At 37.1% G+C, this 16,606-nt stretch overlaps 1 protein-coding gene across 6 annotated transcripts in view; it reads left to right on the forward strand.

The window, feature by feature from the left end:
- The window catches only part of MELK (maternal embryonic leucine zipper kinase), a 94,144-nt gene extending 78,337 nt beyond the window's left edge, over positions 1 to 15,807 (forward strand). For all 6 annotated transcript variants that reach the window (XM_069085249.1, XM_069085253.1, XM_069085251.1 and 3 more), the window contains 5 exons: positions 5,469 to 5,706; positions 9,136 to 9,229; positions 10,343 to 10,511; positions 13,532 to 13,635; positions 15,222 to 15,807. In XM_069085249.1, the coding sequence (XP_068941350.1) occupies positions 5,469 to 5,706; positions 9,136 to 9,229; positions 10,343 to 10,511; positions 13,532 to 13,635; positions 15,222 to 15,399 (783 nt within the window). In that variant the 3' untranslated portion in view covers positions 15,400 to 15,807. The remainder of the gene's footprint in view (positions 1 to 5,468; positions 5,707 to 9,135; positions 9,230 to 10,342; positions 10,512 to 13,531; positions 13,636 to 15,221) is intronic.
- The last annotated feature ends 799 nt before the right edge of the window (positions 15,808 to 16,606 follow it).

A 16,606-nucleotide genomic window follows, 5' to 3' on the forward strand; every position in this document is an offset into this window, starting at 1 on the left:
TTTTGCCAGTGAGAAGAAACTAGAATAGAACTATTTCAAAACATTTTCAGAATAGAACTATTTCAGAACACATTACTAAAAATTCTTAACAAGGGGAGCTTTGGGTAGAAAATGAACAATTTTGAAGTTAGAGCGGGAGATTAGTCTAGTATGAGATGATGCTGAGCCTGGCCTGGGTGGTAACTGGGAAGAATAGAGGGTTAGACATGAATGGTATTACAAAGAAAGGGTTGATCAGACATTAAGATGACAGAATGATAGAATTGGAAGAAATGTTAGAAGTCATCTAATTCAATACCCACCCTGATGATTGAACTCTCTTCTATTGTATGCATAGCAAGCAATCACAAGTCACTAGTTGAATACAGCCAGTAGTTGGATCTCACGATCTATTGAAACACTATCTATCTATTTCATTTTGAAATAAGTTCACTTGTTAGGAAATTTTTTGAATTGACCTGAAATCCCTGTGACTTTCACCCTTTAGTCTGAGGTCTCCCTTGGGGGCCAAGCAGTCAGTCAAGAAGCAGTCATTAAATGTTAACTATGTGCCAGAGGCAGTGCTAAACAACTGTGAAGACAAAGAAAGGCAGAAAACCAGGTCCTTCCCTTAGGGAGCTTACACTCATAATGGGGGAAACAACATGCAAAAAACTGTACTTGCAAGATATGTACAGGGCAAATGGAAGGCAGAAGAACTGGTGATTGGTTTGGGTTGGAGGGTGGCACAACAATCCGGAATGACCTATAGGAGGTGGGATTTGATCTGGGGAGGCAGAAATGAAAAGGGAGAGCGCACTAGACACCGGAGATAGCTCATGAAAGGGTGTGAGGTCAGAATGTGGAGTGTGGCATGCAAGGGCTAACAAGGCCAGTGGCTTTGGATTGTAGAGTATGTCGAATAAAGTGTAAAGAGACTGGAAGAGGAGTAGGAAGGGCCTAGCTTGTGAAGAGGTCTAAATGCCAGAAGATTTTTGTATGTGATCCTGATAGCAAGAATGAGCTTTGAATTGGAGTGGGGGGTGAGATTGGAGGCAGAGAGGCTTGTTAGAAGGCTATGGCAGCTATCTGAGCAAGAGGGGAGGATGCTCTATATTTCCTTTGCTTTTCCTGTTGTGGCCCTGCTCTCCAGTCATTCTCCCCACCTCATCAGTAACTTGGACTCCATCCTTGAGTGCCCCTGACTTTTGTAGTTGAGTCTTTTAATGATTTTGCAGTGGGCCTCCATGCAAGCTCCCTGCAGTCTCTCTGCCTTGCCCTCCTCAGCCCCTCCCTTATAGAGCATTCAGTCCTCATGGACAGACACTGTCCTGATTCCTTGTGCACAGCACAGTGGTCAGCACATAGTAAACAATCAAAGTTCTGTCTCTCTAATTATTGACTTATATGAAAACATCGATGCCGTGTTTATTAGAGTTTTAGATAAGTCAAAGTTGGGAGAGATTTAAAGATATTAGGTGACAGAAATAGTATACAAAAGGATGTGAATCTAATAAGATGAAATTTAACAGAGGCATAGAACAATCATTGTGATAACTGACTTTTTATATCCCTTGGCAGTTTGCAAAGGGCATTCTGTACATTGCCACATTTGAGCCCCCAACACCCTAGGAGGGAGATACTACAGACATTGTTACACTCAATTTATAGATGAGGAAATTGAGGTTCATAGATGTTAAGTGATCATGGTTACATAGTAGGAGTAAAGGGCAAGATTGGAACCCAGGTCCTCCTGACTAACACATCCATATTTTGTCCACTATACTATGCTAGTTTCTTTCTTATTTTTATTTTTTCTCTCTTTTTATTTTTTTTTTGTTTACATCATTCATTTCCACAAGATTTTGAGTTACAAATTTTCTCTCCATTTTCCCCCTACCTCCCACCGCAAAACAGCAATCCCACTGAATATCCCCTCCCCCAATCTGCTCTCTCCCGTATCTTCCCCCATACTCCCTCTGATTTTCCAGTAGGGCACAGTGGATCTCTATGCCCCCCTGCCTTTATATCTTATTTCCCAGTTACATGTAAAATACTATACTACTACTAATATATATATATATATATATATATATATATTTTTTTTTTTTTTTTTTAAGCATTTGATTTTAAAACTTTGAATTCCAGATTCTTTCCCTTCCTCCCTGGTCACTTACCCTTACTGGGAAGATAAGCAATTCAGTATAGGTTGTACATGTATGCAAAACATTTCCATAGTGGATATATTTCTTTCTTTTTTTTTTTTAATTTATTTTTAACATTCATTAGAAAATTGTTTTGGATTCTAAATTTTCTTCTTCCTTCCAGCCCCTTCCCCCACCCATTGAGAAGGCAAGCAATATGATATTGATTATACATGTGAGGTCACATGAAACATTTCATATTAGCCATGTTGTAAAAAACAAAAACAAGCAAGAAAAATAAAGAAAATGAAAAATATGCTTCAATCTGAACTCAAAGTCCAGTTCTCTCTGTAGATGACATTTTTCATCATGGATCCTTTGGAATTGTTTTAGATCATTGTATTGATCAAAGTTGTTAAGTCTTGTGCAGTTGGTCATCATTACAATATTGCTGTTACTGTGTACAGTGTTCTCCTGGTTCTGCTCACTTCACTTTGCATGAGTTCATCTAAACCTTCACAGGTTCCCATCTTCCTTGTCATTTCTTATAGCACAAGAGTATTCTGTCATCACATACCACAACCTGTTTCAGCCATTTGTCAATTCAAGAGTATCCCCTCAATTTCCAATTCTTTGTCACCATGAAAAGAGCTGCTATAAATATTTTTGTACAAAAATATTTTCCTTTTTCTTTGATCTCCTTGGGGTATAGACCTGGTACTGGAATTGCTGTGTCAAAGGGAATACACAGTTTTATAGCCCTTTGGGCATAGTTTCAAATTGTTCTTCAGAATGGTTGGACTAGTTCAGAACTCCACCAACAGTGTCCCTGTTTTTCTACATCCTCTATCGCTTTTGTCTTTTTTTTTGTCATGGTAATCAATCTGATTGTTGCTCTCACAATTAGTTTCCAAAAATGCCCTACAGAACTATAGGATGTCGAAAGTGTGTCTAGATCTGGCCTGCACAACTTACAGTTCTGTGCCTGCTCCTGTGTTGCTTGCAGCAAGCTAAAAGATTTCCTGTACACACAAAGGATGTTTTCCTCTACATTTTTCGGGAAGTCCTTTGGTATGCCGTAGAGGACCAGAGGGTTGTGAACAGCTTGCAGGCCACAAGTTTTGCAGTCCTGGTCTAGATGATAGTTTGTGTGAAAGAGATTTGGTGATGTTAGTGAACTCTGAAACTCAATAATATGAGACCATAGAGTGATAATGACAACCAAAAAACTAATAAAATGAAGTGTATTAATAGGGAAAAGGGAAGGAAATACTCATTTATATATAGTATGTGCCAGGCATTGTGACAAGCAGTTTACAAATTTTATCGCATTCACAATGGCCCTTTGAATTAGGTACTATTATTATCCCCATTTTACAGATGAGGAAACTTTGGCAAAAAAGGTTTAAATGACTTGCCGAAGGTCATCCAGCTAGTTAATTGTCTGAGGGTGCATCTGAACTTAGGTCTTCCTGCCTCCAGGCCCTGCATTCTCTCCACTGTACCATGGTGGTGTATCATAGAGGTGTGACGTTCAGAACAAGGTTGGTGATAAGTGTTTCATTGTACTGTGTCCTCATCAAACTGTGTCTGGAATGTTGTGTTCAGTTCTTTTAACTGTATTTTGGGAAGGACATTGATATTCTGGAGCTCAGTTCATTCATTAGAAAACCCAGGATGGTGAGAATAGATGCTCTGTCATCAGGATTGGATGAAAGAACTAGGAAGGTTTAGCTTGGAAAAGAGAAGATTTGGGAGAGACTTGATTGCTGCACTTAAGTATTTGAAGGCCTATCATGTGGAAGATTGGTTAGACTTGTACTGCCTTGGTTCTAGAGGGTGTAGCTAGAAACAGGGGTTGCGATTTGTGCGGAGGCAGATTTAGGCTTGATTCACCGAAAGACTTCCCATAAAGTTCATCAGAAATAGAATGGGCTTCCTCATAAGGTAGAGATTTCTCTGTCATGAGAAACTTTCAAGCAGAAGCTAGGTGACTGCTTGTCAGGGATGCTGCAGAAGAGGTTTCTTTTCAGATATGAATTGGGTTAGGTAACTTTTGAGATCCTCCCCAGCTGCATGATCTGATGGAATAACCTTAAATGTGGAAATAGGTCTTACAGTTTGAAAAGGTGGTTGGTTCACAAAGGGCTACCCCCTTTCCTCTCCCCGGGAGTCCATCTAATTTAATAATTTTCAAACGACAGTTTTTCTACATAATCCATTTAACCATTCCTCACCTCCCCTGCCCCAGCCACTGAATAGTTGGAAGAATCTGAGTTTGAAAATATGACTCACAATAATGATAATTATGTATTTGAAACCTTAAAATTCCCCCTTTATTTATGAACCATATGAGGATATTTCATTTGTAGAGATGGCTTTAAAGACTCCTAAAATCATACAGGGTATTTTTCTTAAATACAAATTAATTTAAAATTATATGTAAACCGTTCAACGTTAACACACAAATGAAGTAGGAAGCTAATATTGAAAATATATTGTGTAGAGGTTTGCAGTTTCATATACAGTCCATTCCTCTTTTTACAATGTATATGGAAATACTCATTTTGATTGGTGTTTACCAAGTGCAGAACAAGAAAAGAATAAAAGAAAGTATATGCATTTCAAGCCAAGAGATCACGCATGAAGGAAAATCTAGCAATTCCCTGGTTCCATAAACATAAGCTTTAATTTTAGGTACCGTATACCTTTTTGCCATAGGTTCTTTCTTCCCTCAGGGAATTTCTTTTGAATTGAAGATTAGTTTTTCTTAATTTTCAAAAAACAAAATATCTGTGCTCTCTTTTCTATTTGTCATCTTCCCTAGTCCCTCTTAATTCCTGTGCTTTCCCTCTTTTAATTATTTCCTATTTATCCTGTATATAGCTTGCTTTTTATTTATTTGTTTACATGTCGTATTCCCTTCGGATTGTAAGCTCCTTTAGGAAAGGGATTGTCTTATGCCTCTTTTTGTATCTCCAGTGCTTAGCACAGTACTTGGCACATAGTAGGTGATGGGGTCTTTTCCTTTTGGGGTCCAGGTCCCATAAGCCCATCAGCACATGCTTAATAAATGTTTATTTATTGATCGATTAATCAACAAGTCTGTTGATGTGGGGACAAACATAACAGAAAAGACTTTGGACCTTAACTTAAGGTGATTGTCATTTACTAATGTCAGCTGAATCTACATATCTTTTAATACATAGATATTGTTAATTTCTTTTGGTTCTGTTGAATTTTTAAAAATGTGTTGTATGGTAATTTTTTTAATGATTAGAGTGTGATAAAAGACATTAACTTTTTCTCTACTACAATGAACTTCATCCAGTAACTTTTTTGTAGCTTGCAAAGCATTGGACAGAATCAAATGATGTGGAATCTAAGCCATTAACTCCAATATTGTGCAGAGCAGCCACAAAGAAATTGGAGAACAAAGAAAATGTGTGCACGCCGAAGTCTGCTAAGTCTGCTATGAAGGATGAAGAACACTTTGTACTGCCTGTTCCAAAGACTCCTGTTAGCAAGAGCATGCATGAAAGAGGAATATTAACTGTACCAAATCCTCCTCCCCCTTGCAAAGGTATAGATTGTATGCATATTGGAAGTTTGGATTAAGTAGTAGTGAAAAAATAGACTTTTCTTTGAATACTAGCCTTACATCAAGTAAGTCAAATGCCTGTATAGTAGTTAAGAGATGGATGACCAAAAAGATCATCTAGAAGAATCTAAACTTCTTTTAATCTTCTATGGTTTCTGTTACTTAGAATATAAATATAATCAAATCCCAATTATTCACTACTAATATTTGGGGCCATTGAGACAGACATCTGTGTATTTTCTGTTTTCTGTAAAATACTGCTGCTGGAGAATTGCAGCTATTTCAGTATTAGGCCTTTACCTGCCACAGGTAAACTTATTGGTGGGAACAGAAAAGCATTGCTGACGTCATTGGAAGGTGGGATTGTCTCTTTTGGAGAGATCAGTGCCTCCTTTAAATACAAATAACAGATGTCTGTTGATAGATTCTTAACACTTTCAAAAAATCTCAGAGTTAAAACAATTCTCTGTGGCTCAGGGCTGAAATGAGTGACTCGATCTATTTATGCTCCTTTTATGTTACTTCTCACTTGCTGATGAAAGGTAGCTGCATAGTTAGGACTGGGCAAAGCACTCAGGATTTGGAGTCTGAGGACCTGGGTTTGAATGCCAGCTCTGCTATTTATCACTCACACTCTGATGGCCAGCCATTTATAGGATCATATAAAACAGAGGTGGAAAGTTTCCTCCCTGCCCTGCCTCTGTCATCATAACCTTCTGTAGTGCTAATGCAATACTTACAACACCCACAATCATGATAAAGACTGTGACTATAAATATCGCATGACTTTCGATCTCAAAACATAACAGATTCTCTGGGTAGAGGACAGAACTGAAGCATTTATTTAGACACCAGAAAACTGAATTCCAAAATCAGTAAGCTGATTCCATAATAGTATCAAAGATATTAAGAAGCCATAATAACACTTAGAGCCATAGCATCCTTTAGTCTTCCCACAAACCAATATTAGATCAATATCTACTCATGAGCCTGACTCCTTGCCTGAATATCCTCTCTCTCCCACCGTATCTCTGGCTCTAACTTCTAGCTTCCTGTGGACTCTGCTTCCCTTCAGTAAACTCCTTCCACCACAGGTACCATGTGATTATATTTAGCCTATTAGCAGGCAGAGTTTATCTTCAAAGCAGGGGAGCTTCCACCCTTCAGCAAATTCTCTCCATCATAGGCTCCATGTAATTACATTCAGCCTGTTAGGGGGCAGAGTTTACTTTCAAAGCAGGGGAGAAACTAGAGACAGTTCTTAAGTTTTTTGTCTTCCTGCCATCCCCTTCTCCCTACTTACATTAAGAATTTTTAAAACATTTATTCCATAACTTAAATTTATTTATTTAGTATATATTTGGTTTATTTATTTAGTATATATTTGGTTTTTTTTTTTTAATTTTGAATTCCAGATTTTCTTCCTCCTTCCAGCCCCTCCTTTACTCATTGAGAAGGCAAGCAATATATCAATTATACATGTAAAGTCATGCAAAACACATTTCCATATTAGCCATTACATTGATAATATTAATATGGATTAGTTACTTTCCTCCAGTTGGATAATTTACAGACTTTAGATTCTAAATGTGAGATTGTTAGGCTCTAAATATGAGATTCTTATTCAACCATTGAGTTGATAGAGGGACCTTAACTATATCCATACTGATATTCTCAATATAAAGATTCTGTGTGTGTGTGTGTGTGCATGCATGTGTGCATGCATGATAACTTTCTTCAAGAATCTAAGTCTATAATGTGGAGGAGGGTTAGACTTATCCTATTTGCCCCAGAGAACAGATCTAGAAGCATTAAGTGGAAATTTCAGAGAGGTAGGCTTAGAATCAATGTAAGGAAATGTTTTTGACCATTACTGCTATCCAGGAGTCAAATTACCTGCCTTAACAGGTGGTGGCTTCCCCTTTATTCAGAGGCTTCAAGCATCTTCAACTACTTGTTAAGAATGTTGCAAAGGAACTTCTTAGTACAAGTTGAGGCCCCTTCTAGCTGTGATCTTCTGTAAAGAATAGTTTAGCATCATAAGCTTATAGATTGAGTTAGAAAGGAACTTTATGACCATTGAGTATAACACTCTCTCCCCCCTCACTACCGCCTCCCGTTTTATACACAAGGAAGCTGAGGGGTTGGCTTAAGATCACTCAGGAGGTATCAGAGCTGGGATCTTAACCCAAGTTCTCTGGTTGCAAATGTAGGTTTTTTTCACTTTGCTTCTAGGTAGATATTTGAAAATTGAAAGCAGGAAAAAGACTGACATGGTCTTTGAAACGTTGCAATATAAAAGAGAGCCATATGGTCTAACTTAGAAAAGTGTATTAAGTAATATAATTTCTCCTATCTCACTCAAGTTATGAATAAATGTTCTTAAAGATTATATAAACATAGTTATATTTTTTTCTTTTATCCATTCTCTTGTTATGGTTGACCTTATTAGTTATTAAGAATTGATGAGTGCACACTGCTTTCTTCCCCTCTCCATCTGTGGCTGTTCCAGCCCAGCTTGCTGATGGTTCCACTTGGTTACTAGCATACACCTCCTTCCTTCTCACCTCAGTTGTAGGCCTGGCCTGGCTCAGTCCAGTCTCTTGGTCCAGGTCCAGAATTGGAGTGAAATGAGACACTTGTAGACTAACCAACAGCTAACAAAAGAAATTTTACTTAGTATATCTTGGAAAGGATACTCAGCATGATAAAGCATTGACTCAGTTTGGCATAGGGTCCTTGGCAGTATGACCATGGCAAGTTCTTTAACTTTACGCAGTTCTCTAGGACTTGTTTATCAATTCATGTATGAGTTATAATTAGTGTTGGTGGAGGGAATTCTCACACTGGGAGTTTATGCTAATGAAATCGTAGATCTTTCCTGTGTTTTTTTTCCAAACCCCACTTTACCATTACTATGAAATACTCTAAGAGTGGTTGAAGCTTAAATGTGCTTTGCTTTGTAGAACCTTTCTAAAGTTGTTTATAAAGCTGGTCCTACTTTCCCTATGACTTCTATAAGTATATAAGAGATGTCTTCTTCAACTTCCCACCTTGCTTTGATGGCAGCATGAGGCAGGAAGAATGAGATGCTTGAGCAGATTCTAACTACTTCTCCCCACTGTTCGCATCACTTAAAAGCAATCATTCTATTTCCTGATTCCCTCTAGTTTTACATATTTTCTGATTTCCACCTCTGCCATCAACATGAAAGGAAAACAATGACAATGTATTAATTATTAAATTTTGACCAACTCTGTCGAGTAACTATAGTGGAAGAGAACTATATTTGGAGAAATAATATATGAAATTTCTAAGGAAAAAACTTTTAGGTATTGATAAAATTTTTCATTTTCAAAGTATACCTACAACTTAAATTTTATGTAGTATTTTTTTTTTTTTTTTCATCAGAGAGAAATCAGTGCAAGGGAGAAATACTAATTAGAAATAAAAACCCAGAGAGAACAAAGGAATTACCAACAGCCATTATTAGTCCTGAGAGACGGTAAGTGTATAGCTACTTAAATGCTGAATTCACCGAATATGTGACCAGATTTTCTCAGTCCCTATACTCAGTGATATGTTATCAGATATTAACACCTCTGTTTAGATGTGACCTCTCTGAGTCTCTGTTTCTTCTTCCTGTAAAATGAAGACTAGATAATCTGTAGAGGTTCCTTCCAGCTCTAGTTCTAGATCCCTGTGAGCACAAACCTCCCCGGGCCTCTGTTTCCTTATCTACAATATAATAGGTTTGAGTTTGAAACCTTGGGGTTCCTTTCAGCTCTAGATTCTATGGTCCACCACCCTAGTTTGAAGACCTTATCAGGATACTGAAGAGACAAAAATAACTTTCACCAATTTGGACCCAATTTACTGTTCATCATATTTGTTTACAGATAGTTTCATTGATTCTCTCAAGATTACAAAGATTTAGTAATAATAACTATAGCTAACATTTATATAACACTTACTATGTGCCAAGCACTGTGCTCAATGCTTTATAATTATTATCTCATTTGATCTTCACAACAATCCTGGGAGATAGATGCTGTTACCCCATAGTAAGAAACTGACACAGAGGTTAAGTGAATTGCCCAGGGTCAAATAGCAAGTAAGTGTCAGAGGCTGGATTTTTGAATTCAGGTCTTCCTGATTCCAGGTGAAGTGGTCTATCTACTTTGCCAACAAATTTAACAAACAAAATTCAATTTTTAAGTAAACTAAAAGTTCCCGCATATGCCAATTTATGTAAATAAAGAAAATGAGATTGTTGGGAAGCTCCTTAAAGGTGAATTTTTGCAGCTAATATTGTACAAACAATATTGTGCAAACAGTTTTGTACAATCATGTTCTTTTTAAGTAAGTTGTTGAATAAAATTAATGTAAAAATGTAAATGTTTTAAAAACCAGCTTTTGGGGAATTCTCTTCATAGTATTAAAAACAGAATTTTAAAAAGGTCATACCATAAAGGTTTTGATGAAGCTTTGTTTTAAGTGAGGGGACCTGCCGTTATGGAGAATTTTGCAGAAAGTTAACATAAACATGTTATATAAAGGATAGTGTGTTGAATGTTAGGCCAATAACTAATTTTCTGACTAAATTTTTCTTTCAAAGATGCCGTTCAGTGGAATTAGATCTTAATCAAGCCCATAGAGACAGTCCTCAAAAGAGAAAAGGAACCAAGATGTTTGGAAGCCTTGAAAGGGGTTTGGATAAAATGATTACAATGCTTACTCCAAACAAAAAGAAAGGATCTACTAGAGATGGACCAAGAAGACTAAGGGTAAATTTACTTTCAAAAAGGAAAAAATATATATACATTGAGTTTAATTGCTGGTTGATTTTAATTTATTTCTACCCAGAATGTGTGTGTGTGTGTGTCTGTGTGTGTGTGTGTGTGTGTGTGTCTGTGTGTGTGTGTGTCTGTGTGTGGGGAAGAACGTGAACCCTTCTTTGGTTCCTTTAATAAGATTGGAGTTCATGAGATCCTCTTTTCCCTAAACCCTTCCTCCATGCTTTCATATACATCTTATTGTTTACCCCAATTATGCAAAAATAGTAAGTTCTTCCTCTTCCTTTCTCCTATCTTCTCTTTCTGTTACATTTTTCTTCCTCTCTTTTCTTTCCTTACATGTTATGGAGTTAATCTGTTTCCTTTTTGGTCATCTGTTAACCCACAGTATTTCTTTGTTATGTTTAGCATTTTCTTCTGTTTAATTATATTGTCAGCCCTAGTTTCTGGATTGAGGCATTATGCCAGGGCCAGATTCTGTTCCCTCTTTCACTCTCGGATGTTGGGCCCTGCTCGATTGTGCCCCCTGTGGTCTGGATGTTCTTGCCACTGTGATTTTGGATCATTTGGCTGGGCTGAGGTCCCACCTTCTCCTGGAATCCCTGGCTTCTGGGTCTATCTCCTGGTGGTCCAACATGGGTTTTGGCTTAGGTCTTTTTCTGTTTAATCCTTGCATAGTCCCCTCCCTGAAATTAGTTGTATCTCCTGTTGTGCTCCTGATAGACCCCAGAACGATGTCATGGATTGTACTGGTCACAAGGCTCCTTGCAAGGCTCTTTGCTGGTGCTTGCTGGGTACCCTGCTGGCCCATCTTCTGCTTGCAGCACTGGGGCTCCCTCAGTGCTGTATGGGTTTTGTCTTCTTTTATGGTTGACTGCCAGGACCTGGTTTGAAGCCATTTGGAAGACCCAGGTGTATACCCACTGCCTGATCCTGTCTCCCTGTGCGGTACAGATGGACCTGGCTCTGTGTCCTGCTTTTGTAGTACAGGGCAAGCATCCTGCTGACTATATGGCCCAGGTCCGTCCTCTACCTCCTATCCCAAATGCTAACAGGCTTCTGACAATCTTAGTTCTGGACTGGAGACAGGAACTTACTGCTGTTTTCTTATGGTTCTCTTTATCATTGTTGCTATGGTGCATTTTTAGAACTATATAGTGCTTGGAATTTTTGTTGGAGAATTGGGTTCCTCTAGGACTTTTCATATCTCCCCCTTATTCTGAAGTATGTAAATCTCATGATCATATAATTAATTAGTCACTGAAACCTTTAGGGATTACTTACCTTATTATTACCTCTCTTTATCTTCACCAATGCTATGAAATACCTTTTTCTTTTAAGTAGAAATTCCTTAAATTCCAGCCTTATCTAAGAGGAATTAAGGTAACTTGATTATAGATGGTGTTAATCTGTCTTGGTGTATAGGAGAGACCCCTGGCCTGGGAATCAGTAGATCTCATTTTCTAGTTCTGTCTCTGCCACCAATTACCTGGGTTACCTTAGACAAGTCACTTCTCTTCTTAGGATCCCAGTTTTCTCATTTGTAAAATAAGAGAGTTAGACTAGATGACTTCTTGGGCCATTTATGGTTCTAACATTCTTTGAAAGGAACCACAAAAGTAGAAGTAGAAATGTGTAATTTCTTGCTTGTGATTGTTAGATTTCAGTTTCTCTTCATTTATATTCATGATACTTATGTACTTTCAAAAAGTAGTTATAAAAGCAGTACAAGGATGATCTGTAGTACCCATTATGGCTGTATATGAAATTTGTTGCCATAATCATAGTGACACAAAAAAAAAAACCTCACTGATTCAGCTTTGAATGTTAAATATAGGTAATACTCTGAACCCCGCCCCCCGTTTTTCCTTTTTTTTTCTTTCGTGGATATTTTAAGATATTTTCTTTCATAAATTTGTTTTAGAAGTTATTTATTTCAAAAAGTACATTGTGTGTAGCAGTGCCTTGTTTTAATCAGAATAATTTTAAAACTGGAAGGAAGAGTTGAGTTATTTAGTCCAGCTTTTTATAGCCACTCTGGAACCAGTACTTAGGCGTCCTGATTCCAAGGTCACTGCCCCACAAAACTGTGGGCCGTGGAAAAGCCCTGGGCTGGGAGCCAGGAGACTCACTTCTGACACCTGGTAGCTATAGTTTGAGCAAGAACCTCTGTTTCATCCCCTGAAGAAATGGAGATAAAAATACCTGTAGTACTTACCTTTCAGAGCTGTTGTGAGAGGTCATATATGTAGATATCCTTGCAAACTGGAAACTACTGTGTAAATATCAGCAATTATTTTTATATGTAAAAATATGAATTTAAAATCAGACATTCTTCATTTTGTAAAAGATTCCTTAACATGGTGAACCTTTTCATATGTCCTAGTTTTAGATTATTAACTGTAATAGGTGAGGAGCACAGAACCTTAAAACCAAAGAGTTAGGAACTACCACTCATTGAATACCAATGAGAAACGAAGATAAACACTTCTGAAATTTATGATCAAGTCTGTGGAGAAAAAATGTGATTTATTATACGTAACTGGAATGCCTGTTATGCAGCAGAGCTCTTTTAGTATCACCACAGATTTTTTTGTCTCGTTTTTGAAATCTCTGACACCATCAGTTGTCCAGAAGAGGTATATACCATTATGAATTATCCTGACCATTTTCTTTGGTTTTCTATTTTATATTTCCGTACTTGTTAGAATTACCACTGTAGTGTGGGAAGGAAGGAAGGAAGGTTAGATTTGTTAACTTGGCTATGAGTTAATGTTTCTAATTAAAAATAAAAACAAAATAATGCATTTGATAGGGGAGAATGTTAAAACTAAAAATTACATTTTAGGATTTCACCAAACTATTCTTGTGTACATATTTTCTTGGAATTTCTATGGTAGTATTTGAAAGTAGAGTTTTGGCTCTCTAAGTCAGAAGTTATGAGTGGATGTGAATTGTTACTGGTTAGCTGTGGTGATAGTGAGACCTCTGCTTTCTCTTGGTTCTTTTAGGCTCACTATAATGTGACCACTACCAGATTAGTGAATCCAGATCAACTCTTGGCAGAAATAATTTCTGTCCTTCCAAAAAAACATGTTGACTTTGTGCAGAAGGGGTAAGTACCAAACTCATGATGTAGTGTGAAGGGACTCTGTACACTTGGGTTTGAATCCCAGCCCTGACACTTTTTTTTTTCCTGACACTTCTTATGTTGCTTATCATGGCAAGTCACTAATTTTTCTGAGTCTCAGGTTTTTCATCCAGAAAATGAGGATAATAATACTTGCTTAATAAACCATAAAACATTACATAAATTTGTTACATTAGGTGATAAAGTCAAACTGTCTTATAAAAAACCTGCAGTTTTTCATAGTTTATTCTGTGTATTACTTTTAATTTTAAATACTCTACCTCTACCACTCCTGCTCTACAGAAACACTACTCTGTTTATGGCTCTACTCAAAAGCTACCTCCTTAAGGAACTTTCCTGGATCCTTCCACCTAGAAGTCATATGTCCTTCCTCTGAAGGGCTTTTTTACTTTTCACATATACTTGACAAAGGAGACATGGGTATAGGGTCTGGGGGAAATGATGGTTATTCAGTTGGATGGAAATGTAGGGTTATTGAAAGGGGGTAGGATGAGTTGAAACTGGAGAAGGAGGTAGAAACTGTATTTTATGTAGGGCTGAGAAATTTGGATTTTATCTCAGATAATAGGGAAACGTTGAAAACCTTTGATCAATGAAGTGACGTGGTGAGAGTCATGTACTGGGAAGGTTAATTTTATCTAAGAATATGGGATAAATTGGACTAGCAGAAACTGAATTAGAATTTTGGAGGTTGAGTCATAAAAATGTGCACACTTTTAGTGTAAATTGTAAAACATAATTTGGTTTACATAAATTCTATATACCTTTTGCAACACAACTGTTGCTTAAAATAAGGTATGTTAGTCTAAAATGAACACTGTAATAGTAAACACTAGGAATATATGCCAAGTCAAGTAGTGCCATAAATCTTGCTTGAAATTCTTTTTTAACCTGATCACAAAGTGAGTTCACCAATCCTCCAACAAATGATGGTGAACTTTTTTTTTTATATCTGAAGCTAAGTGGATCCTTAGAAATGGACCATTCTCATTATGTGTTGTGATAAACATAACCCTTTTGTGGGGAAAAGTAAAAAAAAAGTTCTATGAAGAGGTCAGTAATATCTAATGTGCGAAGAACAGCTATTCACAAAGCAACAAGATAAAAAGGCTTTTCAAGCACTTGATTCCATGGTGAATGTGGCATAACATTTAAAGTTCACTCCACTGAAATTTGTTTGGGTAAAACCAGAAGAATGTCTAGTTAAAAAAAAACACAACAATCCCCCCCCCCCCCCCCCGGCCCAGTACAGTGTAAAAGAAGCTGTTTTATTTGGAGAAAGGCAGAATTCCAGTAAAGCTTTTTTTTTTTTTAAACATCCCTATTCTTCCCTAGTATCCTCATTCAGTTTCCATGAGAAGCCCCAGTCACACTTTGTGAGTCATAATAACCGTGTTGGCTTGAAACTGTACACTTCAATCCATTGCTTGATGTGAAATGATTGTCTGTTTTATCTATTAGACTTATTCATAAAGACTCAGAATAGTCTTATATGTCATCCAGACTTCATGGCTTCCCTACTAACTATTTTCTTATCTTGTTTTTCACAGCTATACACTGAAGTGTCAAACACAGTCAGATTTTGGCAAAGTGACAATGCAGTTTGAGCTCGAAGTATGCCAACTTAGCAAACCTGAGGTGGTGGGTATCAGAAGGCAAAGGCTTAAGGGTGATGCTTGGGTTTACAAGAGATTAGTTGAAGACATCCTTTCTAGCTGCAAGGTGTAATAGATGCATGGTTTATGTAGCCTGTGGGCTAAATGTGGTTGTTAGACTACTCCACTGAGAAGTGGCTTGGTCCGTTTGAATTTTAGTCCACTGGAACCAAAAATGTATCCAAAAAGGGCTATTGTAAGAACCAATGTCTTTTTTCTTTTTAAACAGAAGACATTTTATGTATGAATCTAAGGCAATCCCATCTGTTGTTATCCATTACTGTCTTTTTTAATCATGTACCTTTGCATATTAATAACTGTTGACTTTCTTATATTCACTTCCTTTTGTGAATATGAGCTTGTAAAACTCTGTCTGATGTGCAGTTTCTTTCTGGAATAAAATAACTTAATGAATAAAGCATATAGCTCTTTTTTTGTACTTGAGATTATTATCTGAATAAAACATTGAATGTCTTTCTAACTCTTAAGTAAAGACCATTTTTGGTATATTTTATCAGTTATCAAGTATGCCTTGGGCAGAAAAACAGATAAGAATTAATTTGCATAATTTTTTCCTATATCTGTTCTAAGTAGGATTTATGGAGATCGTTAACTAAGTCACAGCTGTGGTTATCAGAGTTAAACAACATGCTCAATATGTTGAATAAAATAGAATTGTCATCAATAAATATGTTAAGTCTACAATTGTACTGTTTGAACTATGAATTTACATATTATATTGCAGTATATGATAATTTCCATAAATCTTACCACAGGACCTTACACATAGTAGGCACATAATAATACTTGTAGGAATGAATAAAAGTTTCACTCAACCTTTATATTTATGCTTAACTTAAATATTGTCCTTGAAGGTTAGTGCTAGAATTATGCTGGTATAGCTTTTACTGGACTGAACTGTCTGAAGAATGAATGGCTACTTTTCCTAAGCAGTAGAGAACATTTCATTATGCCAGTTTCCTTTTCAGCTGGGTTTTTTCATTTTCAGTTAACTTCAGGATCATTACGAGTTTAGAATTGTATTAGAGGTTCTGCTACCAGTCATTTTGGATCTAACAAAATAAGTACCATAATTGCATGATGGCATTACTGTTTCACTGATCTCCATGGTGGGAGGAAATGAACAAGAGTCACCCAGGATAAGAACGCCTGGATGGGTCAACATCTGCATCATTGAAAGGAGCAGCCATGTTGAGATCACAGGCCCATGGAAACACTGAAGTAATTTGAAAAGCATCGTGGCATGCCCCTGAGTAGGA

The sequence above is a fragment of the Petaurus breviceps genome, unplaced genomic scaffold (genome assembly GCF_028583685.1).
Source record: "Petaurus breviceps papuanus isolate PSGF00001 unplaced genomic scaffold, PetGlider_PUasm1.0 175, whole genome shotgun sequence".
Lineage (NCBI taxonomy): Eukaryota > Metazoa > Chordata > Mammalia > Diprotodontia > Petauridae > Petaurus > Petaurus breviceps.